Source organism: Falco biarmicus, chromosome 9 (genome assembly GCF_023638135.1).
Source record: "Falco biarmicus isolate bFalBia1 chromosome 9, bFalBia1.pri, whole genome shotgun sequence".
NCBI classification, from domain to species: domain Eukaryota; kingdom Metazoa; phylum Chordata; class Aves; order Falconiformes; family Falconidae; genus Falco; species Falco biarmicus.
Window position 1 is genome coordinate 37,539,609 of NC_079296.1, and position 27,957 is coordinate 37,567,565.

At 46.6% G+C, this 27,957-nt stretch overlaps 2 protein-coding genes across 4 annotated transcripts in view; one reads left to right on the forward strand and one right to left on the reverse strand.

Moving 5' to 3' along the window:
* Positions 1–1,340: 1,340 nt before the first annotated feature.
* Positions 1,341–13,174, forward strand: TACR2 (tachykinin receptor 2). Of its 2 annotated transcripts, XM_056353101.1 has the most exons (6): positions 1,356–1,759; positions 5,094–5,288; positions 8,415–8,571; positions 9,205–9,401; positions 10,657–10,724; positions 11,049–13,174. In XM_056353101.1, exons 1-6 carry the CDS (start codon positions 1,356–1,358, stop codon positions 11,171–11,173), a joined length of 1,146 nt encoding a protein of 381 aa, XP_056209076.1. In that variant the 3' UTR covers positions 11,174–13,174. The 2 variants fall into 2 exon arrangements, with proteins under 2 accessions (XP_056209078.1, XP_056209076.1); XM_056353103.1 differs by having other exon boundaries at positions 1,341–1,759; positions 10,657–11,153.
* A 113-nt stretch (positions 13,175–13,287) lies between these two features.
* Positions 13,288–27,957, reverse strand: part of LOC130154886 (hexokinase-1) — a 46,907-nt gene continuing 32,237 nt past the window's right edge. For both annotated transcript variants that reach the window (XM_056351551.1, XM_056351552.1), the window contains exons 10-18: positions 26,395–26,699; positions 25,728–25,876; positions 25,508–25,627; positions 24,127–24,222; positions 23,028–23,127; positions 20,450–20,633; positions 18,154–18,309; positions 17,210–17,443; positions 13,288–16,482 (exon numbers count right to left, since the gene is read on the reverse strand). In XM_056351551.1, the coding sequence (XP_056207526.1) occupies positions 16,338–16,482; positions 17,210–17,443; positions 18,154–18,309; positions 20,450–20,633; positions 23,028–23,127; positions 24,127–24,222; positions 25,508–25,627; positions 25,728–25,876; positions 26,395–26,699 (1,489 nt within the window). In that variant the 3' untranslated portion in view covers positions 13,288–16,337. The remainder of the gene's footprint in view (positions 16,483–17,209; positions 17,444–18,153; positions 18,310–20,449; positions 20,634–23,027; positions 23,128–24,126; positions 24,223–25,507; positions 25,628–25,727; positions 25,877–26,394; positions 26,700–27,957) is intronic.

Sequence of the window (27,957 nt, forward strand, 5' to 3'; positions counted from 1 at the left end):
CCTGCGAGGACCAGGTACTCCTTCTAGCACGCGTGAGGTCAGCAAGTTTCCACAGCACATGCTGGGAAAGTGGATGCAGTGGTGCAAAGGGGGAATGCCCCTTGTTCAGCCCCTTAGCATCACAGAGTACAGAGCATCATGAAGCAGAGGCTCCTCTGGATGTTTTCATGCTAGACAGCAGCCAGAGAAGGATTTCTGGACTTCCAGATGAGATCCTGGGTGCCAGCTTTCCACTGAAGCCTTATTTAAAGTCTCAGCTCAGGTCTGGCCTTCACAAATGCCTCTCTCCTGGCGTTATTCAGTCGACCCTTCAAGCATCAACAGGACATGTTGCTGGAATTTAAGTAAGTTAAATCATACCAAATCTACTAAATATAGCTGCTCGAGTCATGTTATATAGAGCAGTTACCATTAAGTAATATGTATTAAAAATGCAGATAAGCCTCCAAATAGCTGCAGAGAGCAAGACCACCTTGCTAAAATTGTGCTGAATATATTTTGTTTCTCTCTTGCTATGAAAGCTTGGAGGAAGCCAGGGAGGGTCCTGGAAATGCAAGCACTGCAGTGCTGGTAAACCTGGCAAAGTGGCTACCCTTGCATTTAAGCCTGTAAAACCTGGATATAGCAGCAGGTCCATTTCAGAGGTTATTTCAAAACAAATGGAGGGGAGGCGAAATTTCAAGTACCACTCTGCCATGTTTCATTTGATGTCAAATTGGTTGTTTAGTTTTTGCCTGCAAGAGACTCCACCTCCTTTCAACATCCCCTTAAACCCTGTAGAGAATTTATCCCAGCACAGCTCCTGCCTTGCACTTAACAGTTACGCAGGCAAAGAAAACCAAATTACCTCAGTCCCGCTGCAGAAGACTGAGATACCTGATGCCTTGGAAAACCGCTCCCCTGAAAAAGAAGGATTTCCACTTGGATTAAGGTGTTTGCTGGCTTGATGTTCCATTTGTATTTTCTTGTCCTTAAAAATAATCTAAAGGAAGACATTGCCTGTCACTGACCTGGAAAACACCTCTTCCTCCCCTCCTTTTTTTTTTTTCCTTTCTCTTTTTCTTTCTTTTTTAGAGGAAAAAGAAACTCAAGGGAGAGAGTTGTTCTTTAGTTTTTGCTCTTCAAGTGTAGGTTAAAATGCCAGGCAAGGAGGCGGCCCTCAGTATCGCTCATCTCCTCCTGGAACTGCATTGCATCACTTGGAAAACAGGATGAGAGGACATGAAGCATCTCATCCCGATGTCTTTTTAACGGCACTTAGTCATATGCAGGGGGATTCATAACACCAGCATCTACTGCAGGAAAATGAGCAGATGCCAGAAGATTTTATTTTACACTTAGCCAAAGAAAAAACCATGGGCATATTTTCCATTTCAAATGCTAGCAACATTTCACAGGCTGAATCTCTTAAGGACAGTAGCAATTGGACGGCGGTAACCCAGTTTACCCAGCCGGGATGGCGAATTGCTTTGTGGGCTATCACCTATTCCTTCATTGTTATCACATCCATCATTGGCAACATCACCATCATCTGGATTATTCTTGCACACAGGAGAATGAGGACTGCTACCAATTACTTTATCGTTAATTTGGCTCTTTCGGATTTGCTGATGTCTGCTTTCAATACCATCTTCAATTTTATTTACGCTAGTCACAACGTCTGGTATTTTGGTGAAGAATTCTGCAGGTTTCAGAACTGGTTCCCCATCACTGCAGTGTTTGTGAGCATTTACTCCATGACAGCTGTGGCTGCAGAAAGGTAAGAGGTGAATGGAGAAGATAAGGTCTAAAAAATCCACTGTAAGTTAAAAAAGATTGTTGCAATACTTTGTGCAATTGGCCTCCACCTACTGTGTCGGGTGCCTTATCAGCAAAGTGGGAAGAGTGCCAGGCAAATAGACTGCAGGGTTAGATGCTAGTTATGGCATGAAAGGAAGGTTCTTTTGTTCTATCCCTGGTCTGAATCACATTCAAATCTGTAACGAGTGGAAGTGGCTGGTATTTTATTGTTCCCACATTACTGATCATAAAGTTTCCCAGTCATCCTGCAAACTCATTTGTTTTTTTAAACCATGAGAAGGACCCACCATTTGGATAGAGCAGGAGTGGTACGAATATGCTGTGGGATGCAGAAAGTATCAGCATCCACAACCCTGCTTGTGAGTCCAGCAAACCACCAGAAATAATGGGAAATGGATCAGAAAGGGCAGAGTCTGCTCCAATAGTTCACAAGAATTACTTATTCCAAGAGACAGGAAAGTAATTACAGTGATTTTGTTTGACTTCTGAGCTAATTTGGTATTTTCATAATACTCTCTTCCATCTTTTACTTGATTTTAAATTTGTGGAGTCTGAATGTGTTTACAGCTCATTGTTGAGTAGCATGACACTGTTTTTCTTTTTACTAGAAAGTGGACAAAAGTCCATGGGAATTTCCTCTCTTAAAGACAGTGGTATGTAAAAAAAGTAGAGGAGGTTAAGCTCCCTTCTAGGCTTTCTGTGCTCCTTCCCTCCATTCTTCCCGTCTTCCCTCTGTTACTTCCACTCTCTGCCTGGTCCTGGGAACATCTGTATCTTTTCCATCCTATGTCCCTGCCACATCCCCATGGTGAACGTCTTTCCTGGGGCAGCCAGACCTACCATCCAGAAATACCTGGCAGTCCCTCTGGAGCCATCTGAAAAGCATTACCCTGTGAGTCATTGGGGTCGCTTCCGTAACTCCTACCCTTGCTTGCAGCACGGTTCACACTGGCACACCCAGCTCCAGGAAGCAATCGATAGACAAACCAAACCAGATAAACCAGCAGGAGAAAGAAGGCTTCGCCCCTTGCATGTGTAACGCCTGCTGAAACCTGCGTGGAGCCGGGACATGGCTCCGTAGCGGGCAGTGGCCCCTGTGGTCTCTGGAAGGATGGCTCATGGACACCGGGATGAGTGATGTGCTTATCAGCCCACAGTTGTCCAGATGAAAGCATGAAGCCATGGCAGCTGTTTTAGACTTGAATACCCTTCTGCTGTTCCTGGCTTTAAATCAAGGGTGGTTGGTAACCGCTATTTTACATGTGGTCTGCAAAAGTATATTATCTGGGGAAAAACAAACAAACAAACAAAAAAATATCCATTTCAGCCTGTTCTCATATCTCCCTACTCTCCTCAGGGACTTTTGGTGAAAGTACCTATACACCCACATCTCTTTAGTTACATGGCATGGATCAGAAAGAAGACTTGGCATCTCGCTGCAAACCATATTTAGCTATTCTTTGCTTCGCCTTAAAATAGATCCTGACACTGTCTCCTGGAAACTCACAGCTTCCATTTATTGTTATGAGAACTTGTGTCCACTTGGGCTCCATTGTTTAACTTTGATAAAACAATGTCTTTTGAAGTGGTTTATTATAAGGAAGGAGGCTAAGAAGTGGCAGCTATGTAAGTCATCTTTGTCTGCCATAGAAAAGGCTCTGGCAAAGTTGCTCGCCATTAGGTTTCGGACCACTCTGTTCCCTGATTTCCCCAGGCACAGCTGTTCCCACTACACACTTTCCACAGCACTATGGGCAGAAATGTGCTCTATCAGCTCAAGTTTCCGAGTCCAGTTAGCAAAGTCACCCAGGCCCTCTTCAAAAAGTGTACAAGAGTGTCCGAAATGCGGCTTGTTTTGTCTGCATGGGATGAGGACCAGAGGAAGAGTGCTGGGAGCACCTGTTCCAGCACCCTGGGCTGTCCCTGGGAGCGGAGCATGGACGGAGGGCACAGGCAGCATGAGCAGCAGGGGGACAAAGCCAGCCCTGCCACACAGCAAGAGCAGCCAGAAGATCTCAGCAGATTTGGTAAATCTCCCAGCTTGCAGGAGCTTGCCTAAAAGCGCGGCTTGCCGTGGGGGTGCACGGCTGGCTGAGTGTGAAAGCCCCCCCCCAGCAGCCTTGTCACACCTTCGCTTTCCGCAACAGGGGCTGCGGCGGCAGCACACGGGGGGCATCGCTTACAGCCAGAACTCGCCCTTCACCCAGGGCCACAGACGGCCAGTGTGGGCGCATCTGCAGGCAAACACTCTGGAGAATATCCACCCACCGCTTGATTCCTCCCTGACCAGATTCAAGCATTGTATAACACTGCCTACGAGCAGCTAAAGAAAAGCAAGGTGACATGAAAATTTTATAGCTAAATAAGGCTGTGCTGCCGCACGGCTCTTGCCCTGCCTGGCTGGCCAGCCCCCTCTGTCCTGCAGCGGCAGCCGGGCAGAACCCCTTCCCAACGGCCTGGCCAAAGACAGCACGGAGTCTGTCACATGTTTGCCATGAAAACTAAGAGGCAATTGGCATTTTCCGCTCTATTTTGCCTTTTGAACAACCATAGCAAAGAGTACGGAAAGCATGACAAGAAATGCATAATTGATTACGTACTCATTATGATACCATGGGTTTCTACACAGGGAACTTAAAACCAAAGAGTGCTCTGGGCTTGCACGTAATCTAATAGTCAGATGTGCCGTGAGGGCTCTGAGCAGGTGTGGGACAAAAGGGTCAGCCTCTCCCTTCCACTGCAAGCACAAGTGCTCCAGCGTTTACAGGCAGAGGTGGACAGCACAAGAGTTTTCCACAGCTAAAAAATCAGAGGGGAAAAATTCAGGGCAAAGGATACTCAAGACACCACTCTGCTGTTGTCAGAGGAGATTGGCGTGATTAGGGGGAAATAGAGTGTTCAGAGGTTTTTTGGTAGAGGCATAATTCCAAACTAATGCAAACAGTTCACCACCTGAAATTTCAGACCAAGTGTATAATGCATTTGAAAAAAGTAATTAAAGAGGAAAAAAAGAAAAATTCAAAGGGGAATACTTGCAAAGACCATATGCAGAAGGCCTAGATGTCTGCTTCCTCCTCACACCAGAAGCATCCATCCACATATTCTGCCCTAAAACTTGCAATTGCTCTCTTCAGAAAGGATTTAGCACCTTCTAATTATTTACAGCCTGGAACCTATCAAAATGTCGCTATAAATAAAGGCCGCTATACCATCCTGGTGAGTTTTTACACTCGCTGTATTTGTTGTATAGTTTACCATTGCAACTGTAAAAGCATTACCTATTTTTCTCGCAGGTATGTGGCAATAATTCATCCCTTCAAGCCCAGGCTCTCTGCTGGGAGCACCAGAGTCATCATAGGGATGATCTGGCTGGTGGCATTTGGGCTCGCCTTCCCGCAGTGCTTCTATGCTGAGATCATGACAGACAACGGAACAACGAAATGCATCGTCGTCTGGCCCGATGACGTCGGATCCAAACACCAGCTCACGTAAGAGAAACAAGAAAAACTCCTAATTTGTGCAGTAGGAAATTCATTTCACCTCCCCACTGTTGGCTACAGGAAGCACGGGCAGAGGGCAGGGGGAAGCACGGGTCGGGGGGGCCCACCTGAGCTCGGTTTAACCAGCTGTGGGGAAAGCTGGCAGGTGATCACGGCTCCAGGTGAGGAAGGGTGAGGTGCCATCTTCCCCTGCTTTGAAAACTGGTTCTAAGATCTAAAAACCTTAGATACAGGGCTCAGTGAATTGAAGAGAAACCAGCACAAAGTCTCTAAACAAGCAATAAATCCTGGTTCCAAAGATTCTGGATCTTCTCCATCTGTCAGGCAGGAAGAAACTGGGTATCTGTAATGCTGAGAAGCCACATAATTAGCTAAAAATTATGGTGCTCTCTGGGGGGAAAGAATTAAAAAAAAAAAAAAAAAGAAAAAAAAAGGGAAAAAAAAAAAAAGAGGAGCATGTTTCAGACATCTTATGGTTTTATAGACTGACTTATCTGGGCACACATCTGCGCTCCTAAAAGCTTCTAACCCTCACAGCAATTTCCTCCTGCTTTAAAGCAAGATTGTTCAGACAGATGAAACAAGCCATACCCCACATTTACGGGATCTGCTGCGATTAATTATTATTCAAAGCACACGATACACAGAGCAGTTTGAAAAGTTTATCAAGCAAAACATATTTATATGAAGTAGTAACAGAAGAACTGTGGAAAAGGAACAAATCAATTAACAACACGGAAATAATTTTTCAAACTAAAACCAAGTGCTAAACTCCCTGTGTCTGTTCTTCACTGTGAACGCTTCTGCCCAGCTCCGTGCACCAGGAACATTTTTCCCTTCTCAGTCTTCATCTCTGGCAGACAGCTGGATGACTCCTACAGTTAGTTATTACCAAAGTAACTGGGTTTCACACTAATCCGTGCCAAGTTCCAGGAGCCTCATGTAAGTTTGGCCAAGCTGCCAAGCATACTCAGCCACTGGTGGTCAGTTGTCCCCAGAGTCACAGAAGAGCAAAGAGTAAAATTAGGCTTACATCGTGTTGGGTGATGTTCCTCCCAGGGCTCCTTGGTTGGTACCCCATGGCTCATGCTGGGAACACAGCGTGCCAGGCAGGCTCCCGGCAATGGAGAGGAAGGGATAGTAGATAAGCACTTACGTATAAGTCTGATGACTATTTCATTCAGATAAAAAGCGTGAGGTTTATTTCTCCCGCATCCACAGTTTAGGAAGGATTGAAACAGGTTTCTCATCATGCTGACAAAACCTCTGTGGGCTGGAAAGGCTGGTCCTGAACTCAGCAAATAACGGGGCAGGTTCTTTCTGGGATACCCAGCTGAAAAGCAGCCGCAGCTCCCAAACACAACACATCATTCACCAGCTCACTCTCCCTGAACAGCCTGATTTGCAAGGTTCAGTAGTGCTCCTAGCAAGGAAGTTGGAAGCAGCGCTCCCCAGAAATCATCTGGAGTAATGGATCACCTGGGACAGATGGTGAATATGGAGAAAATGCATGGAGAAAAAGCCACATGCAGCCATTCATGTGCTAGTCCAAATACCAAGGAAAAGAAATACTAAGACACCCAAAGAAAAATAAAGAAAGGGAGAACCAGGTTCCCCTGTTGACTGTGGGTTCTCCAAATCCTTTATAGCTGAGTAAAACCAGCCTTCAAGATTTCTAGACTTCAGAACAAAGGAAAATCCTTTTCTGCAGGAAAATTGTGTATAATTACGATACAAACAAGTGGGGAAAACCTCCAAACCAACAATACACTACCATGACTACTAGAGCCTGAGAAATACTGGATATGAAGGGACTGAATTTGTAGTTCAACCAAAATAAAGAACCTTAACCACAGAGGATTTTTTTTCCTGGTGACAGGTTAACTTTGCAGCAAAGTAGGAAAACTATAAGACTAGAAGTTTCTTTTTGCCATGTGCTCAGGCTTAGGCTCCTGTCCTCCCCTCCTCTTCCCAGGATGGGAACTGTAAAGGGGCTTTGCTGTGCTCCACACACAGTGTTAGACCTTCAAAAGAGGTACCGCTCTGAGGACAATTGGGGAAGCTGGAAAACAGGCAGGGACAAGCTTGCCACATTTCACAAATACAGTATTTTTCTATTTGCAGCCACCCCAAGGAGCCAACACCACTGAGCGCCCCGACACCCATTTAGACGGCGCCCTGCAGAGCAGTCGGTCACTGCAGAGCATTGTCATACTGAGAAAGACCATTTGCACCCAGCCTTTCATGGCTGCCAGCAGCGTGTGCCAGAGCCCTCCTGCCTTAATCCTCAGTTTTACACTGTTTATGTTAATTTGACAGCTGCTGTAACCGAGTGAGCAGGTTGTTCCCTCCCCATAAATGGTGGTTGCTTAAAATAATCATACTCCAGCACGAGGGAACCAGCAGAAGCTTGTGGGGTAACACGGAAAGTTAGGAAGGGGCAAGCTAAAATACAGCTTTCGGCTGGAGCAGTAACTGAGTAGCCTCTTGGCGATACGTAACTGTGTGTGCACAAATAAAACCAGCCAGCAACGCAAATGTAGCAATGACTGCCGTTCGCTTTCTCTGTGCTATAAACAGGCAGTATTCCTTCCTTGCGATCTGCGGAGTCTTCCCTGCCAACTTTGTGCACCCTATTAGCAGCCAGCTACATTTTGCAGTCCCTGATCCAGGTTTCTTCACCGTAGCCCGATCAGGCTGTTGACACTATTGCATTTGTCAAGTTACTCTGTCGTTTTTGGAATATTCGTTTTCCATATCTGTGATTTAAAGGTTTATATTTTTACAGCCACAAGTCTCAGATGCTTCTCTCTCCTGACTGCAGTGGGATAGCGCAGGTAGCTGCTGACTGTAACCCTCTGGTAAAAGACAAGTGGTATTTGTCTTGAAAAAGCAGTGAAACCAATCCAAGGACTAATCATCACAACACAAGAGAGAGGAGCTTTTGTTGTTTACAGAAGTCCCTGTAACAATGTTGTAGGCAAAATTTCTGCTTCTTTATGCTCTGAGGTTGAAGTTAATGGGAGCCAGACACACATATCCGAAAGACAGTTTCTGAAAGAGCCCTTCAAGAGACATACTGACTACAAAAACACGCTTCTTGTTCTTTTTCAGGTATCACATTGCAGTGATCGTGTTGATTTACTTACTGCCTTTGATGGTGATGTTTGTTGCATACAGCATTATAGGAATTACTCTGTGGAGCAGTGCGGTTCCAGGCAACCACCTTAATAGCGTCCGCTACGAACACCAACTTAATGCCAAAAAAAAGGTCAGAAGTGAAACTTAAAAATAATTACCCTCAGCATACCAGCCAGGCTGGCTCCAATTCCAAAACGGAGCTTGCACTTAATACAAAATCTTGTGGGATTGGCCATGAAAAGTTGACAAAATACATCGGGCCAGGGGTAAAGGGCATCACTTAGCAAGTATGAAAAAAAACATGGTGATCTACATGCACCAGCCAGCCTCCAGGGAAGAAAGGCTCACATTGGCAGGCAGCAGACCAGTTCCCAGTAGTCCTTAAGAGAATAAAGCTCAGCTTCCAGTGAACCTGCGCATCGCAGGATAAACCAGGGAAAACCTCTGGACAGGGGGGAGAGGTTTCGGTGAAACAGCAGCTCTTGCATTTCCCTACCACATCTCTCCAATGTAGCTGCCAGCAGTTCCCCTGCAGAAAGTGCGCTTTGTGCACCAGGAAACACTCGCTTTAACTCTCTCTCTGCTCCCAGTTTCCATCATCAGGACTGGTTTCTTTGCCATAGCAGCCCAGGTCTACATATCATACAAGGTGCCTCTGGAGGGCAAACCAGACCCAAAATAAAAGCAGCACCTCCCATTCCCCCAGCAAGCTCAGGTGATCACCCAGAGACACAGGAATAACACACTGGTTTTGTTTTCCTAGTTCGTGAAGACCATGGTGGTAGTTGTGATTATTTTTGCTGTCTGCTGGCTGCCCTACCACATATACTTCATCCTCGGGAGCTTCAAGGAAGACATCTACCAGCAGAAGTACATTCAGCAGGTTTATCTCGCAGTCTTTCTTCTTGCCATGAGTTCAACAATGTACAACCCCATCATATACTGCTGCCTTAACCAAAGGTGAGTAGCGTGCACATGTGTGCACAGAGGAAACGCGAATCTCAGTCTGGGAAAGCATAAATCTCTGGAGGTGAGAACAACTGTGATTTTCAACCACAGTCCACAGGCTGTAGTAGACAATTTATACTCTGCTAATAATGTAAGACAAGCCACACTCTGCGAGTGAGATTTTAACTCAACCCTTTCAACCCTTTAGATTTTCTGCCTCGGAATAAAGTGCAGGCAGCAGGTTTATGACAAGCACAGCCACATGTGCGCCCGTTTCCACACGCAAACTACCTTATTTCCAAGGAAGGAGGGAGGAAACTGTAATCCCTGCAACACATCTGCTGACCTAATGCTGGTCTGGCTTGGCCACCCGCTCCTCCCGGGCCACCACCCCCCAGCACAGCCCTGAGCCCCCCACGCAGGCACTGGGCTCACCTCCCTGGGGAGCAGAAGCAACCACGGGCGGCCTGCCCAAAGTCCCGTCAGGGCGCGCAGCTGGGAGAGCACAGCCCTGCCATGCCAAGAGATGTCCCTCTTGCTCCGCACTGCGAACGGGCTCTGGGGAGCTGCTCTAGCTGCCCTGCGGATCTCCGTGCCAAATCCTGCCTGCGCATCCCACTGGCAGACCTCTCCCTGACCCGCACCTCTCTTCAGCCTGCCTGGGTGCGCAGTGAGCTTTAAGGGTAATAAAAGGTTACGGGCACACCGCCGGTGCGGCTTCACTGGGCTCCACCAGCCAAACCTAACTCCGGGCACGGCCATCTAGGAGGCTCGCAACTCCAGAACGTTTCAAACAGCATCCTGCTTGTAAGCTCGCAAAAAGAGGCAGTTTTGCAGCCTATTCTGCCAGTCTGCATTTAATGTGAAACACCCAAACACGTCAGCCTCCTCTCTCAGAAAGCAGGCGTCTTCCTCATTTAATTTTTCGTGTTTTCTAAAAAAGCTTCCAGTGGGTAAACACACGTATTTCCCTCAGATGCTCTGCTTCTCACAAATGCTGTTACCAGCACAGTCAGCACCATCTACTGAGCACGTCAAACATCCTGCCATTTCACTGATCTTATACATTTATTTAAAATACAAGGAAGTCTGATCATAAACTCCTATTGCACCGCCCTCCATGGTTTTATACATTTAGCTCGTCACCTCACTCACTCCTTGGATTTCAACATAAACGTTTTATTTCCATGATCGTTCAGAGGTATAACCAAGTCGCACACTTGTTCTTTCTCTGTGCAATTAATTTTAATCATTTCTTTTCTTACAGGTTTCGTTCTGGCTTCAAATTGGCCTTCCGGTGGTGTCCGTGCATAAAAGCAACCGAAAAAGACAAACGTAAATTTATGTCCCCATCTCCTTACCAGACAACCCGCAGGAAGTCAAGAGCAACAAGCTTCAACACAGAAACTCAATTGAATGAGAAAGAGAAGACATCATTTACTCTCACCCAGCTAACGCTCTGATTTTCTCCTCCCGGTTCTGGCTCTACCCTAATACACCATTTCAAGGCAGCAGATTTGTAGAAGCCTGAGGCATGTCTTGTTTTCTAGAGCAACTTTTTCCCACGGGACTTTTTCAGATGCCATCAGCATTGAAAGCAGTCTGCTGATAATACTTACATTCATTTAGGTCCAAATATCACCCAGCTATGGATGCAAGTTCAGCCCTCCCTTACACCAACAACTGCAACACAGAACAGAGGGGTTTTGCCCATGAGGTCAAAAAACCAGTGCAGCAGACCTGAGGCAGTGCTGGTCAGTAGAATACCAGTTACTCTTTTCTAGGTGGCGATCTGCTCTCTGTTCCACCAAGACACTTAAATCTGGAAAGGAGATTATGGAGCAGAAAGGCTGGGGTGCACACCTGGCCCAGTTTGGATGGACCCTTGGGGCTGCGTGGGCAGCTAAGTCCCATGGCTCAGCAGCCCCAAGGTGAACAAGACTGTGGAGCCAAGTTTGTTTACAACAAAGGCAAATAGTAACACATCCAGACTGAAAAGCCTGCCCTGAAAATTTTCTGAATTCCAGGATTCTCATGCCTGCAATTTCACCAGCACCAGCTCTCATCAGTTACAAGTGAGAAACAGTTCCTCAAGATGTTGTCATTTCATGGATTTCTATAACCTTGTACCAAAATATGATGTCATTTTCCTATTAAACTGTGCTCAAGCGATTCCTTCAACTTCACATGGTTAATTGTGGTGCCAGATTTGGAGAGTGAGGCTCTCTGAAGTGTCAGTAGCCAGGTGTGGGATGGTCACTGGCTTGACTAGCGCTCATGGATCCAATCTGAATCCACCTCCTCTAACTCCTCTTAGTACTAACTGCAGTCTGACCCATTGCTGTCTTTTCCCAGATAGTCCCTTCATCTTCCCTTTCCAGCTTACCCCGTATTTACCATCACTGTTCTTCTCAGAGATGAAAATAAAGGCTGAAATATGTCATCTTCAAAGCCCAAGGCATTATGTGCAGGCATGCAAAACAGGAAAAGCTAAAATATAAACATTCTGTGAAAGTAATATAGTATTTAACACTGCTGTGCTAAGTAGCACCTCACCATCACCTTCATCTTTCATGACAGCTTTGTATATATCAAAGAGCCATACCTTAGCATAAAGCTTCTACAATGTCAACAAGATCGAATTATTACAAATATTCCCCTTCCCTCTGTGAAAGCAAAACTACAAAGTGTTGCCAGGCTTAAATTCTGCAGTAAATTCAGAGGAGAGATTTGTGGCTTGAACCGAAAGAGTGCTCAGGGATATGATTTTCCCCAGTCTGTTTTAATACAGGAACCAGCAGCTATTTCTTCTTTCTCCACTTAAACTTTGTCACCTCCCTGGCTGCTGTGGAGAATGGTTACTTTACACAGAGGCCCAACAACTTTGTCTTGTTAATGGGACAACAGAGCGCAGGGCTGTATGCCCTTCTTTAAAAGTTTATTATTTTAAATCATTCTGGCAGGTAGTTTCTACTCTAGATGTTACCTGTCCAGCCTGCTCTTCCTGGGGCTGCGCGGCTGGGGTGCCTGCAGGGCAGAGGGAGAGCCGTAAGGGGCATTTACAGACAGCCACCACCAAGGCTTTTTTCTGAAGGGTTCCAAAACAATTTGGGAGGGATGCCCTGCAAGGCACACACCTCTGGGATCAGACTAGAAGGTGCAAAGACTTGCTCCAAGGAACTGAAGGACACCTATGCACAGAGTTCACTATTTCATATATATAAAAGCTGTACCTCTCCCGTGCCCAGCCAATGTGATTGTAAGGCCTTTAGACCCTTTAAATCCCGCAGCTTTCCAATGCAGATCTTTTTAGACCGAAGAGCCTGTCTTGAGCATCCCATCTTCCCATCACACTGTAACAGCCAGGCAGAGCCTATTTCAAATACCCTGAGTGTCACACGTGTGCTGGCAGCGTCTCCCCTGGGCGGTCCCTGACAGGCACCAACATTTTCTGACAGCTCAAGGCATCTCTCTCTTGCTCGGGTACAGAAAGCAGCGGATGATTTCTTCAGTTTGCAAGTGAAACTCCCCATGCCCTGAAGGACTCACACTGCAGATCTTGAGAAGTTTGTCCGCTAGAAACAGCGACAGTTCAGAAAGCAGAGATGCTCTAAGCCCTTGTGAGATACTGGAAGAAAGGGCACGCCAAGGCAGGCTGCATTATGTCCTGTGATACACAAGGTAAAAGGAACACCGTGCTCCATAGTAAATACATGCAATTCTTCATATAAATATACACATGATTAAATACCACACAGCAGTAAAACACCTCTAGGTCAGCAATAAATCCCTCCTCTGCAGTTACTTGTGCTCTAAGCAGCAACAGAATCAGTAAAGAAAAACATTTGAAGAATCTCATTTTTATGGCAAAGGAACGAACAAAAAGCACAGAACGGGGTTCAGAAGTTCAGAAACACTTTATTTTGCCTTCTGCTATTTTCTTAAGAAAACAAAACAAAACAAAGTCTGCTTGTTTTAAAACCCATTCAAAAGGCTTCTGAGAGAACCCCCAGAGGAGCAAGGAGCAGATGACATTACAACAGTGGTATGCAAATGGTCTTTTCCCCAGGAAATATAAGATTTTTGTGTTCATATTGCAGTAATTACAGCTTAACAATTAAGAGGACTATGATTTTATTCACCAAGCCTAAAAGCTTTAAGTAAGACATTCAGTCATTGCTTGGATAACATTGGAGACATTTCTTCGGACAGTTATAGCTTGTGATTCACTTGGAACAGTTTCCTAGGGGTAAGAAGTAATCTGAAAATGGAAATCCCACCAGGTCTCCCGTCAGAAAAGAACTGCTGTGTCTTATCGAGTACATCACCTATGGTCCACAGTAGGAAAAGTTGCACTGTTAGAAACACAAACTCACTCCCTATTTGTTAAGAGCTGGATCCAATAAACAAAACGACCTATGCCAGCACCTCCAAAATTCACAGTCACCCTGAGACCAAGTTTAACTTCCACTTCTCATTCATCCTCTATCCTGCACTGAGCCTAGCCCTCAGATGCTGAAGAGCTCCAAACCCAGGTCCCCAGGCACAGCTCACACCACCCCTACAGCACTGCCGATGGGCAGGCATAAGAATTGCAAATCTTCAAGCAATTAAAATGCAATGTGTCCCCTGTGCCCAAAAAGTTTCTCACCTTCTTCTACTTGGGGTCATAGCTGCACATCAAGGATGTCAGAGACTATTCAAGCTGTAACGTAACATGGGTTATTGGAGAACTACAACTTTAATGCAAGCAAAAGGGGCTTTCGTATACAACTCCAACACAGGACTTGCAAACCAGTGGGGTGTGAGCACCTGATACTGTGATTCTGCAAACGTTAACCCTGTGCACACAGGGAGCTTACAGGCTCTGACATGCATCAGACTTCTGTGGGGAGACAGCGACTGTAACGTATCCATCACTGTGTATCTGGCAAAGCCTAATAGAATCACATCGGCTGTGGTGCAGTGGGCTGAGGTACTCCTGCACTGCAGATACCCCTGCATTAGGCAGGGCATGAGATGCACCCAAACAAGCTACAGGCCCCCTAAGATTTGGGCGTTGTCAGCTCTGTGCCTCTGCTGAACTACGAGGCATGGGGACCTGGGTGAAATCCACCCTGTTTGAATCTGACCCCGAATGCCCGGGAATAAAAACACACACACAAAACGCAGGCACCACTGGGATTAGGTTGCAGCTCTCCCTACACAATAGCTCTTCCCAAAGCACTAAGCCACCAGTCAACAGAACCTCTTCCAGAAAGAACCACTAAACACCAGTTAACGCACATCAAAAAAGTTTAATATTTTCACAAGTATCACGTAACACTAGTATCGGAGCTACTAGTGTGCAAAGTAAAAAGACTCTCTACCTTTGCAAAACCAGTCAGGCATGCAATTTTTCAGGTAGACACACACTTAAAGCTGTAATGACTGTTTGTGACTCACGTTACTTTACAACATTCACTCACAGTGCACCATAATGCATATTGAAATGTTATTGATAGGTAGGGCAATCCAAATCTTAGGGAGTGGAACGAAGACAAAGAGGAATAGCCTGCAAATTTCCATCTACTTTCTGCAGGAAAAGGCAGCAGGGAAAATCATGCAGACATCTCAAACTCATTTTTGGTAGAAGAGCGGGAATTAAGGACTATTGTGTGGTCTCCCTCTTTGCAGAAAGTAGCACGACTTGCAAATGTCATTCAACATTTGCTTTCCTAACTGCTTCTCAATTTAAGTAATGCAACTGGTATGCAAATATAATAATGGCATCGACTCGACAGAGGACAGGATACACCAAGTGTATATGATCTTCATTGTTGCTTTAGTCCTTGGAATAAGCTGAGTCCGATTTTGGCTTTGTGGTTTGTTTAGTTTATGCACCCGGGTCCTCAAAGGCAAGATGAAAACCAAACCCTCCTATACCTTTCTGTTCACTAACTGTAGCTGAGTGTTTGTGTTTTGAGTGGCTGCTTAACAGTATTAAAGGTTAAAGCTTTGTGTGGAAGCAAATACCCATTTAAGGCAAGAGACAGAAGTATACACACCCGAGTGACGCTGCCTAGCTGCGGATTCAGTAGAAGGGCAGCTGCAGCGCCCTGATCTACACTAACAAGATAGAAAATACTTTTTATAAGAACTCTTAAACAGAAGAATACAGCACAGCCCGTGTAGGGACCATAGATCTACTGATTTCCCAGGACTGGAGATTTGGATTACCCCAATCACCAATGACTTTGTTTTATTTTTTAGGGATTTCTTGCCAAAACGTGACAGATTTCGCCCAGTAACACAACACTATTCACAGAAGCGATGGGAAATACCAGTGGAACCAGATCTGTGGGACAAGGGCGTTTTACTATGACAAAACAAGCGTCAAAGAAGCAAGTCAGTCGCATTGTCAAGTCCCACTATAGAGTTACGTGCGTGCACAGTGCTGACACACCATAATGTTTTCACAACCTCTTTAGACGGAACAACAGCAGGTAGATATGCAGGAGGGAACTGTTGCTTCCCCTTCACTAAAAGCATCAACACCCAGGTCTGGTGGTCAGTGTGCTGGCGGTGTGCTTAACAGGGATGCTGCAAAGAACATATTTGGTACGATGCAACGGTAGCTCTCAACGCACATCACTTGGGGGCAATTTCATGTCAGACAACAACCAATTTTTGACAGCTGCAGAAATTATAGACTGATTTTTCCATGACCTACAGATGGGGAAGGTACCAACATGGTGAATAAGAAACATGCAGATTGGGGTCCAGAAAACAGGAGATATTATTAACAGCACACATTCTATCTTGTATCCTATTTTTTATGTCATTAGTTGTATTTTTTTTTTTCCCCGATAAAGCAGTGAGTTCTGGGTTTTTACCAGTTCTGACTATGCAGTCGCTGCTTTATGAGAAAGTGCTCACAAGACAGAATCGGGGCCAGGACTGTGGAGTTCAGTTCTGCTCGGCATCGCGAAGCCTGCATCCCACAGCTGTGATGAGCGCTGCCCCTTTCCCGCTGCCGTCCTCTGACAGCAGGAAGGTCACGTCGCAGTTGGGTGCCAGATCTTTGACTGTTTGGTGCATGATCCTTGAAAAGCTGCAAAAGGGAACAATGGCAGTGGGTGAGGGAGGTCCCGCAGCACCTGCAGAGTGCAGCACTGCCATGGGCCTTTGCGGTGCTCCCTGTTTCACCGGGGTAATAACTAAAATGCTGGAAACCTGGATGGATTTGAAGGCCGGGAGCAGTGGGAGTTAAAGGCAAAAAGCACTTGCAGCCCACCTCTGCCTCTCTGCTGCCGAGGAGGTAACCCAGATTGCTGGTACCACAGCAAAGGGGAAAGAAGAGGCCACGTACAGATGTCTCCTTCCCACCCATCTCCCCCCATGCACACCAGAAATGGGCACTAGTCATCTCCTCCTGCTGCTGCCAGTTCTTTTAGACTCCTGCCCTTGCCTGCCATGGCTTCGCAGCAGCTGATCTTCTCTGCACACAGAACAGAAACATCCTCTAAAGAGGCACCAGGCACTTCAGCACTGCCCTGTCATTGCATAGTCGAGAGATCCTTCCCTTGCTGTGCAGTCTCCAACTTGTTTGGCAAGCTGCTTTCCCTTCAGTCTGTCACTGCCCCAAGAATCCTTCACAAGTCCTTCTTGATCCTCTCGTTGCCCTTTAGAAAGCCCTGACCACCCCTGATTAAGACTTCTTTTCCCTGGCTCTTATCCTAGCAAGTAAGAGACACCAGTTTGGTGTGTCAAGAGAAAGGATGTACAAGGAAGGCGTTACAGATCGCAGGCAAACAAATGCTGAGAAGGTGAATACTCACTGTGGATGTAGTTTGTACAGAGTCCCATCCACACCAACCGTTATCTCCAGGTGCTCTAATCCTCTGTTCTCCCTAATTTTATCTACAACTGCAGCCATTCCGGCACCGCACAACTGAGCTGCTCGCCTTGACACCGCTCCGCACACAGTCTTGACAATGATACTGTCATCACAGGTGCTGTTGAGCCCCAGCTGCTGGAGGATGGCTCGCACCTGCAGCAAGGCTAACCTGTCACTGCAGAAGCAGAAGAGCATGGCATTCAATTAAAGGTTTCTCTCAGTCACGCCACTGCCACAAACCCCACTGCGCTGACGGCTGCCCTATGCACCCCACACCAGGCAGCAGCCTTTCCTGCCAGCACAAGAGACCTTGGGGAATGCAAATTCGTTCACTCCAGCACCATGCCACAGTGCAGGAGAGGGGGCACAGGCAGCAAGGGAGGCTCTGAGCCCAGCTTTGCATTGCCTCCCCTTTTCTTACCAAAGGGCATGTGAGGAAAGTATTTTTAATCACCAGCTTGAGGGTTTCACCCCCATAAAGACTCAACAGGCATTGAGATTGCTTTGAAATACAGAGTCTGAGCAATAAAGACAGAAAAACATCCACTAAATAATGCTCATTCAGCTAGTGTTCATTCAGTTCAACAATTACAGCTAGACACACAAGGGGGACAGGAAAATGGCTTGATTTCCAAGCAGGCAAATACAATGATACAGCAGGGGAATCCTTGCTGGCCTTTTCCATGACTTAGCAGTGAGCATTGCTAGAAATTTAGATGATGCTGCAAAGAGTCCTTCTGCACATGCACAGGCTCTTACTGAAACCCAAATTATCTCTGAAGAACCAAGGGATGTTCTCCAGCTGTCCCTCCCCTCTGGCAGTGTCACCCGATGAGTGTTACCACATGATTTCACCCTAAACAGCCTCTCATGTGGTGCTCTTACCTCTCAATCTGAGAAAGGAACTTGGTTTCAAAGATATGTCTGGTCTTCAGTGTCTCTGAAATCTGGCCTCTGAACAGGAACCCCCGCTTGGTGAAGTCGATCAAAATATTGCGGACTATTTCCCCCAGGTACATCCCGCTGATCATTTTCTCATACCTGCAGCGGAAGACAGCAGCACAGCTCAGAGGGACACTGCTCATGTTTGCAAAGGCAGCATCACAGGTACATTATCAGCCAGGTGTCCAGCCTGTGCACACCGGGGACCTGAAATATGGAACCCCATTTTCACAGAATGGCCATTTACTAGAAAAACCGGGCAAGAAAAAGCATAAAAAACTCAGTGGGAAGGCTTGTGAGCCCATCTACAAACACTTCCATCTATTCCTCACTACCATGTTCCCGCAGACAGGCTGTTATTAATGACAGCTGGTATTTCTCCCAGATGGAAGAAATGAAAACCTGTCTCCCCAGAGCAGAACAGTGCCCAGATGAAAGCCAAATTTGCTGTGCATCCCGCAGTGACAGCCCTGAGTGGACCCCAGAGAAAACTTGTCTTCACTGCACAACATCTGGGAGCCCTCCTGAAGCATGGCTGAGACCTTCAACAGAAAAGCTCAGTGGCTCCATGCAGCAAAATTACAGGAAACCCACAAAGTACGGCCACTGTGAGCACAGCATTTTTAAGGGAGTCCTGTGCTGCAAAAAACCCTGTGAAAGATAAAATACGTGAAAAGGTATGTCCAGCCCATTTGCAGGATCTGTAAAATTACTGACCTAAAACCTAAAAAAAAACTAGCAAGCTGGGGGTCCAAGGCTGGTTTATGCTTTTCAGTTAATTCCAGCAGCTGGTTTCCAGCAGGGAACCAGTCATCCAAAAAACACATGGACAAACCAAGCTGTCTTGAACCCTTCTTGACCCCGCTCTGCTGCACACAGGACCCAGGTTTCCCACTTGCAGGCCTGCCCCCAGGCTAGAGAGAGGGAATCTCTTCCACCTGCAGACCTCCTCCTGGCACATGACAAGGAGTGGTCCACAAGTGATGCTTGGCACAGAGCAACCATGTGCTGAGGAGGGCAGGAGTCTGCTTTGCACTCCTTCACTTCCAGCATCATTCTGGTCTGAAGGGATCATTTTGGCGTCTGCGAGCTGTGCCCTTACCAATGAGAACTGAACACTTTTCCATTCCATGAAAAGTGCATTCAGCGATGCATCCTTTATTTCACCTCCTGAAGCTCTAAAACAGAGTTTCCGCCCTGGATTGAGCAGAGCGCAGCATGCCATCCTGCTGGAAGCAGGCCACACAGTCCATTTAATACTATGAGCTCTCTCAGGCTTGTACCCAGCAAGTGTTCCCCCTCTTGAGTGCCTAACTCTCTCTCTGGAGTAAATCATTCCCACTGGCAGTCTCCGCTACTGCCTCTGGCTGCGTACTCCATGCCAACTCTGCTGCTGCGTCAGGCTCGCTCAGCATCTGCCTCTCCGTATCCATTTGAGCTGTAACTTCTAAAGAGCTTCCCAGGGGACCTGCCAACTTGTCTGCATCCCCCAGGTTTTCAGGCAGATTTACTGTAGTCACAAAATCTTTTTAAAAGCTCCTGGCATCAAAGCATAGCTGCAGAGAAATTATGAAAAATTGTAGCCTGGGCACGCAAGCAGTTTCAGCCCAGTTTTATCGGTACTGGGTACACCTCCTTGTCCGCCCTTTCTTGAAGGGGTCGGGGAAGCCCTTGCCCAGACAAGTGCTGGACCCTCAAAAGGGGACCAACCTCCAAGGCCAAGAAAGGGAGGTCCTCTAACATGACATATTTCATCCAGAAAATTGCCTGAAGTAAGAACTGGCTGCAACTGCTAGAAAGCTCCTGACCACTCTCCAGTGAGCAGCTCCAAGCTCCAGCCATGCCATGCCAGCTGGTCTAGGCTGATGATTTCTAGAGACAGAGCCCTCTACACAGACAGTACAGCTAAAAGAAATTAAATTGAGACCAAGGGCAAAAGAATGACAATCCATCTTAATCCCCTTCAGTACAACACAGGATGAGAAAAAGGATGTCTCGGTAATTTTCAAGACTCTCAAGTTCTCACCAAAAAGCCTGCTGCAGTCCCACGGCAGCAAATAAGCTGCAAAATAGCAGCAATCAGGAAAAGCACAGGAGAGGGAGATCCCACAGGATAGCAGGTCTGCAGTCAGTTTCCACTCTCAACCTCTCCCTTCTCCAACTGGGAGAATCCAATTCTCTCTCAAAAACATTTAAGGCAGCCTGGCTTATACTTAGCACACCATTTATCGCACAGTACCTTTGCTTTCCAGCATTTAGTGAATAGTCATCAACTGCTTTGTCATATATTGTCCTGATATCATCCAGGCATCCATTATCCCCGAACGCTCCCCACTCTGTGTTCACGCACATCCGTCCTTGCTCACCGTCCACCATCTCTATGTTTCTCATCTCCTCCATGTAACAGGCATTGCTGCCAGTTCCTGAAAGAAGAAAATACTGAAATTACTCTTTGTCTGGAACAAAACAACCTAGAACAAGCATGACAGCCCTGACAAACCTTCTGGGGGATCTTGAATGTGCTTTTTCTGAATCATGAAGTCAACCCATCATTTGAAACATCACAAAAACCCCCACTATTCAATAATATTACTGCTGCGGTGGCTCAGAGAAGAGGCTCAGCCAGGTCAGCTGGGCTGGGAGTCCCATGCTACAGGGAGGAGCAGCAGCGTGGCACTTGTGGCACACCAACACTCATGTGTTCTGAACACAAAACCCCAGCAAGCAACTAGCTAGATTTTGAAGTTAGGAACCACCTTCCACAAAGCCCACAGACCCACAAAATTTAGGAGAAAAATTGCCCTAACTGAAAACCTCAGCAAGTTCTGAGGCATCAGGCAAATAAAACCCCAGGGGTTTTAACAGCTAATTGCAGGGTAATTTTTAGCTCTTGCTAGGTTTTTTTCTGATTCAAATTGCTTGAATAGTTTCTCTGGCAGGAAGGTTACTTCCATGTTGAAATGATGCCATATCTGATTCTGCTTAAAGGGGATCCAAAGTAGCATGGAAATTACAGAGTGCTCTATGTATCCAGAGGCATTAGGGAGCAAAGCTTCATTAGCTTTGTTTCAGAGGCAGCTTTTGCTGCTACCCAGGGCAAAAGTTTTCTTGAAGTTGCCTACCAAACTTTTATGTAACCCTGCACCACAGGTTCTGCATCAATTACATCAGCAAGTCTGTTTTCCTTTGCAATTTTTTTAGGGTACTATAACAATAAAGTCTGAGCAAAAATAGATCCTCCCACAGTATTCCCCTGCTGCACGAAAGCGGAGCCACAGCACAGGGTCTGGGGGGAAAGTCTGGGCTGGCAGACCAAGACCCGGTCTGCAGGACCAAACCTAACCCAACCCAGTTGTGGACCATCAGTGCTGGCCCACATCCCGACACGAAGCCTCATCATCCAGAACAAGCTAAGTAAGGGCTGCCTGAATATGTGGATACCTGTTAAATACAGGCTGTTGGACTGACAGGCTTTTAGATGATCTCCTGTTGCCAGCAGATGAAAAGCAGAGACCTGGTTTCATCGGTGGCAGTTTCCAAAGTATTCAGCAACGGAGACAAAGCCTCTGCTCTTCTGGGCAGGAGAGGTGGCACTGGGCAGAGACAGGGCGCCAGCATGACATGAACTTGCCCTTGCAAGAATATTTTTCCCTGCCAAGCAACAGCGGGAAAGTTCATCCAGCTCCCTGCACTGGCAAGAGCAGGATGACTGCTGGCTGTGCAGGCTCCTTGGCAAGCACCGTCAACCCAGCCAAGGCAACTCAGGCAGGGCAGAGGGAGCTGTTGGAGCCCCGGGGCTTTTGCTTTCATTATCCCAGACCTTTCACTCTCATTATCCCAGACGTACCCAGGCCACCGCCGACCCCCTGCTCTGCACACAGACAGGCTGGCAGGGAGCATATCTGGCAGGGATGCAGCAGACGGTCCTCAGAGGGTGCTCTTGGCACCCCAAGGACATGCTGTCCTTCCCGCAGGGAACTCTGTCCCTGAAAACACGCCACTGACACTGATGGAGCTGCGCAGACAAGCTTCCTACCCACACCGCACTGTGCTGACTCATCCTGGACATCTTCCAACTGTCTGGAGGAGAAATTGGTGGCATTTTATTTTCCTACAAGCCACCTCGCAACTGAATGCGTTCTTACAGCTTGCAGGTGCCTCATCCCCTTTTCTCCCAAGGAAAACTCATTTCTCTGGAGAGCTTTGGGAACTCACACTGCCTGGTGCCTCAGGCACCCCAAGCGTGACATTTGCAAAGGCATCGGCAGTCGCCTGTGGAATTATTTCAGCTGTCTCGCTGCTGGGAAGGGAGCTGTCAGTCACAGCACTTTGTCTATCAGAGCTTTCCATCACGTGCCATTTGGGAATTGTGGCTGTGCTTCACAAGTTTATTCTGAGAGACCACATGCTCCAGGGAAGCTGTGGGCTACCTGAACCAGGGTGTTCAGGGAAACTCTTACAGGCTAAACTACAGACACTCCAGGAGTTGGTGAGGCTACCTGAGCCCATGTTTGCTCACTTCACAAGCAGCACAGTGCCCTTCTCTAGATAAAACAGGCGGGATTTGTTCAGCGTTACAGCCTGTGCTTATCTCAGCTGATCATAAACAGAACTAAGCTGACTGCTGAATTTTGCTCTGAACTCCTTCACGCAGCTTACTTGTGAAGAGACAGCTGTGAATCTCAAAACCTTTCATGCCTGGACACCCTAGCTGTATTTTCAGTTCACCACAGGGATGTCTCCACCAAAATACAGACAGATGTCTCGACGTGCTGTTTAATAAAAACATCCCCCCAAAAAGCAGCTCTAACACATACCCACAATGAGTCCGATTTCACAGTTTGGGTCTTCGTAAGCACAAGTCATCATTGTGCCCACCGTATCATTCACCACAGCCACCACATCCAAGTCAAACTCCTTTGGAAGAGAGCAATACAACCGTGAGAACTCTGGGTTTGGGGCAACCCCTCATACCAAAGGGAACACAACAGAAGCACACCAAAAGGGGTGCTGTCAGAACACACTGGAAACAAACAACTGAAAGTGCCAGCCCGATTTTACACATACAAAAATAGGAACTTAATCTACCAGCAGGTAACTAAGCTAAGACTCCTCGCACTGTCTACCTACAATAAACTGTCTTCAGAAAAAAGTATATTTCTGGCTGTTCTCTTTGATTTAGGCATGTTTAGGTACAGATCTTGTATATAGGCACATGGTAGAAGGCTATCGCCATTCTGTGTTACAGCAGCACAGTAACAAATCCAGTAGCAAAAGTTTTTATAGCCTTTTTTTCACTTACTGATAAAAAACTTCAAAATTAATGCTCTCCTCGGGCTATTTTTTCCCCTTCCTAGAAAGTTTTGGTGAAGTTGCTTGAGGCTTTTTCAAGATCAAGGGTTGGGAGGGGGAAGAACTGTCATTTAGGGTGCACTGAGGTGCATTCCTACAATCATTGTATTGAGAACTCTGGTTTTCTCCATGCTCTGATGCAGTGAGAATTGCCACAGGGTTTGAAAGGAGCCTTGAAAAGTTCTGCCAAATTTAGCAAGTTAGAAGCCTCCAGGTAAAACGAAAACAAACAAAAACCAAGCAATGAAACAAAATCCCTATGTAGCTCATTTTGAGTAGCAGTCTTGGTTTGGTGGCTGAACTCTCCCATTTCCACTGTGCACCCTCTAGAGCATTCTACATGGTGGTCAGGCTACATGTCACAGCCACACGGCAGCAGGGGTTGCTATACCTGGACCTGCTGCAAGGCACATACTTTCTGTGCACGACAGGAGGCACAGCCCGTGCCCTCAATGCACACACATGCTGTGAGAGGGAACCAGCCTGACCTATGAGGTCTGTCAAGCCTGGAGGGGATGGAGAAGCAGGAGGAGAAAAAGAAAACAAAACCAGAGGAAACATCACCTCTCTTCTTTTAATTCCTTCTCTAAGCAAATACACCACATCTTCTCCCTCGCAGTCTGTAGCTTTGAAGCCTTTTGTCCAATTGAGAAGGATACCCTAAAAAGAAAGAAAACACGTTTTCAAGTTTCCTGGTACACTACAGATTGCCCCCAAAATCCAAAATACTCTAAGGGATGAGGACGGAGCATTTCTGTCTGATAACTTCCCTGCATTTTCCCACCCCCACAGCGTGTAAAAGTGTAATATCACAACGCTTCACAGAGGTGACTACAGGTTACTGTACACCACAGCTCTGACCCAACAGTCCCAGCAAACAGCCACGAATAATTATGGCCAGTTGTGCACAGACTCAAAGGGGCCCTGAGCTCAAAGAGGAGGCTCTCCAGGATTCACCTACATGGTGCTATGTTTTGCTGAGCAATCTGTCCTCTCTCTCAGTCACACTCCAAAGCCTCCCTGGCTTGGCCAAGCCTCCTATCACCAGCAAGATGACAGCACTTTAGAGCTGGACATTTGAACGCTGCTCCTAACATCACTGCCTAATTCCTTCTTCCTTATATATGAATATTAAACTTATTTTCGCTAAAACTCAAATGTTACTCTGTACACTTGGCATTTCAAATGTTTTAGTGTGAGGTTATACAAAAGTCTCTATGAAAAGGAGTATCTCCTTATATATATGTGGAATATGCACCTAAAACTACTAATCATGCTTGGTCTCCAAATTTCCAGAGCAATGCAACAAATAAACAAAAAGAAAAAAAGAAAAGTGTAACAGAAACAACAAACTTAAAAAAAAAATAGTGTGACAAAAAGTAAGTCTTTCTTCAAAAAAAGTGCTACATAGACAGGAAACTTAACAGCTGCACAGGTGGAGTTGGTGGAAGTATGTGGTAGTGAAGGAAAACACAAAAGTGAAAAGAAAAAGGGTACACTTGACAGGGACATGCTCAGGCTACACTGTCACCCTTAGGGTAACACAGCCGAGCAGGCCCTGGTCTACCCACTCCATCCAGTGAGATGAGATCAGCTGGGGAAGGGGCACTGGCAGCAGCGATGGACTCGTGCTTTACTGCTCACAAAACCAGGGAAGTATCACACTCCAGCAGGTTTATATGATTGGTAAAAACATTATAAAAAAGGGAAATCACATCCATGGAAAATTTAAATGCTATTACCTGTCACAGCCATGTGCTGAGCATCATTTGCATTACTACCTTTAAAGGAACTATTTATAGGAGCAGCTGTACTGGTCAGGGTCAGAGCATGAACCCTCCCCTTGTACAACCTCCTTGTAAGTGTCACGTCGATGATAAGGAGACAGAGAAATCTGGTCTAGCATAAGTACAAAAGCCGATTCAAAAGATACTAATGAACTTACAGCATCCAGACTGGTCTGCTTGCAAGGGAAGGAAAATGTGAAGCCAAGAGGGAGACGTGCGCCTTTTATCCCCATATAATCCAGGAAGTCAGAAATGCAGGTAACAATATGATCAAACAGCTTTAAAAGAGAAAAGTCACGCATTTGAAGTTGTACATGTCACATGCTCTTATGAAGGTATTTAAAAAGCAGCAGTGCTGCAAAAGAGAAACACACTCACCTCTTCTCCTGTTCCCTGCATCACCTCTATAGGAATGGCATAGATCTTGTTGTGCATCTCAACTGTTCTCCTTTTACCGCTGCGGATTTTCACCAGCAAAACTCTAAAGTTCGTTCCTCCAAGGTCAAGTGCCAGAAAATCTCCGTTCTCTGTAAAAGAATATGTGTGTATATTTAAAGAACCGTAAGCAAAATCTAAAGAAGACATAAAATCTCTTAGAAACTCAGCTGGGAAGATCATCATTTCAGATGCTGCTCAGATTATTCCAGCCCTTTTTTGTGTGGTTTTTGGTTTTGTTTTGTTTTATTTTAAACCAAGAAGGGAAAGAGGACCCACGCAACTGTTCCCTAAGAGAAAGCAGTGCAGACAGGGTTCAGGGGGGTTTGGGTTATGAGCTCAGCTGTGGTTTTCTCCCCTGTGGCTTGCTGCTTGCACCCTGGGACAAGGACACAGGGCCACGCTGCCAACACCCAGCACAAGGGCAGTGCAGGCTGCCCTTCCCGGAACTGAGATTTCCTCCCTTGCACGGCTTGGGAGGCTCCTCTTTCTTCGCACCAGATCTGCTCCCCCTCCACCAGACCCAAACCCAAACTACACCACTAGGAGCCCATTTAGGGCATCCTGCAGCTCAGCCGGTGCCCTCACTCTCACAAGGGCAAGCCTTTACCTGTCCCATCCGGTGTGCTGCGGACGAAGGTGGGCAGCATTTTGACTTTGGCAGTCTCATGAGTCTTCTTCTTCAGTCCCGCTTCCATCTCCGCCCTCATCCTCCTCTTCACCTGCAGCAGCTGCTCATGGGTGAGCTTGAACTCAGCCAGCGTCTCATCGATGAGCCGGTGCTGTTCTGACAGCCGGTACGCCACCGCTGTCACCATCGCTGCTCCCTTCCCACTGCCGCTCTCTGACAGCAGGAACCGCACTTCCGAGTCCGGCACCAAGCGCCGGGTGGTTTTATGCAAGCGCCGGGCATACCTGCAGGGAGGGGACCCGGCTGCCAACCCGCCATCTGCGCTGCCTCCCCCGCAGCCCCCAAAATCTACGCTGCCACACGGACCAACTGCAAGGGGAGCAGGGAGCCTCGTCACATCTAAACTAGCTACGGCCCCCCAAGTAGGAAAACTGACAAGAGCAGCTCTCCTCCATGGCCTCTTTCCTCCTGAATTTCTAAGAAAAGCCAGCAAAAAGCAGAGGAAAGCATCAAGTCCCATCCCCTGAACCTAAGCCCAGACAGAAGAAACCCTCTGACTCCAATGCTGCTCCAGTCCCCTCTCCTGGGGTCATCATCAAGCTGTCCTGAACTCACCCATTTAGATACTGTGGGGAAACAGTTCAGAAACAAAAATTGCCCACATATCTTATCTTAACACATCCTAGACCTGCCCATCGGGAAAAGCTACTCAAAATAGTGTTCTTGGAAATTCTTTTGTTTGTGAAAATGTTATGGTTTTCTTTAAATAAGGAAAATATCTTTTTTTCAATAAAAGAATGAGAAACTGAAAATGAAACATTAAATATATTTCTCCTTTCAAAAGTTTCCTCATAAATGACACTCAGCCCTTCCAGCCAGCTCTAATGCCCAAGGTATGTCCCGTAGGCTGCACTTCTGCTCCCCTTTGGTACCCGCAGCTAAATCCTACAGCTGAAACTAGAAACTGACTTGTTACCACCAGTTATAATTTACTAAATAAAAGCCTTTCAGCACTTGTGCATAAGCAACACCTGCACACTGCATATTTCTTCCATTTCTTTATTCTAAACTTGAAAACTGCAAAAAATCAGGTTCAGCACAGTCATTTTCAAAACAATGGAGTTTAAATGAAAAATGGAGATCAAGGTGCATTAATGCAGGTCTCCTCACAGCCCAATCCAGGGACACAAAGTAATATTTTGTACAAAGAAACTCTCCTTCCAAGAGGTCTACGGAGATCCCCTAAGGTATGTATTCAAACCACCAATTTTCACTGATATTGCAGTATCCCATTACTCAGGGGGTTGGCTCTTCTCTTTATGGTGTCACTGCTTTTTTAAAATCTCATCTTACTTCACTTAAAGACATCTCTCCCTTCCACTAAGCTCCCCACCTCAGACCAAACCCCCACACCCACGTTTCGGGCTCCTCATCTCACACCCAAACCGCATGCCTGGGTGATGTCTTGGGGTTACATGCTCGACCCTTTGCAAACCAGAGGCTGTGGCAGGTGAAGAGTGTTAGCGGCAAGAGCAGACAGAC

Coding starts and splice junctions, on each gene's coding strand:
- TACR2 (XM_056353103.1), top strand. CDS start 1,356: ATGGGCATATTTTCCATTTCAAATGCTAGCAACATTTCACAGGCTGAA. Junction 1,760..5,093: donor ACAGCTGTGGCTGCAGAAAG/GTAAGAGGTGAA, acceptor TTTTTCTCGCAG/GTATGTGGCAATAATTCATC. Junction 8,572..9,204: donor AACTTAATGCCAAAAAAAAG/GTCAGAAGTGAA, acceptor TTGTTTTCCTAG/TTCGTGAAGACCATGGTGGT.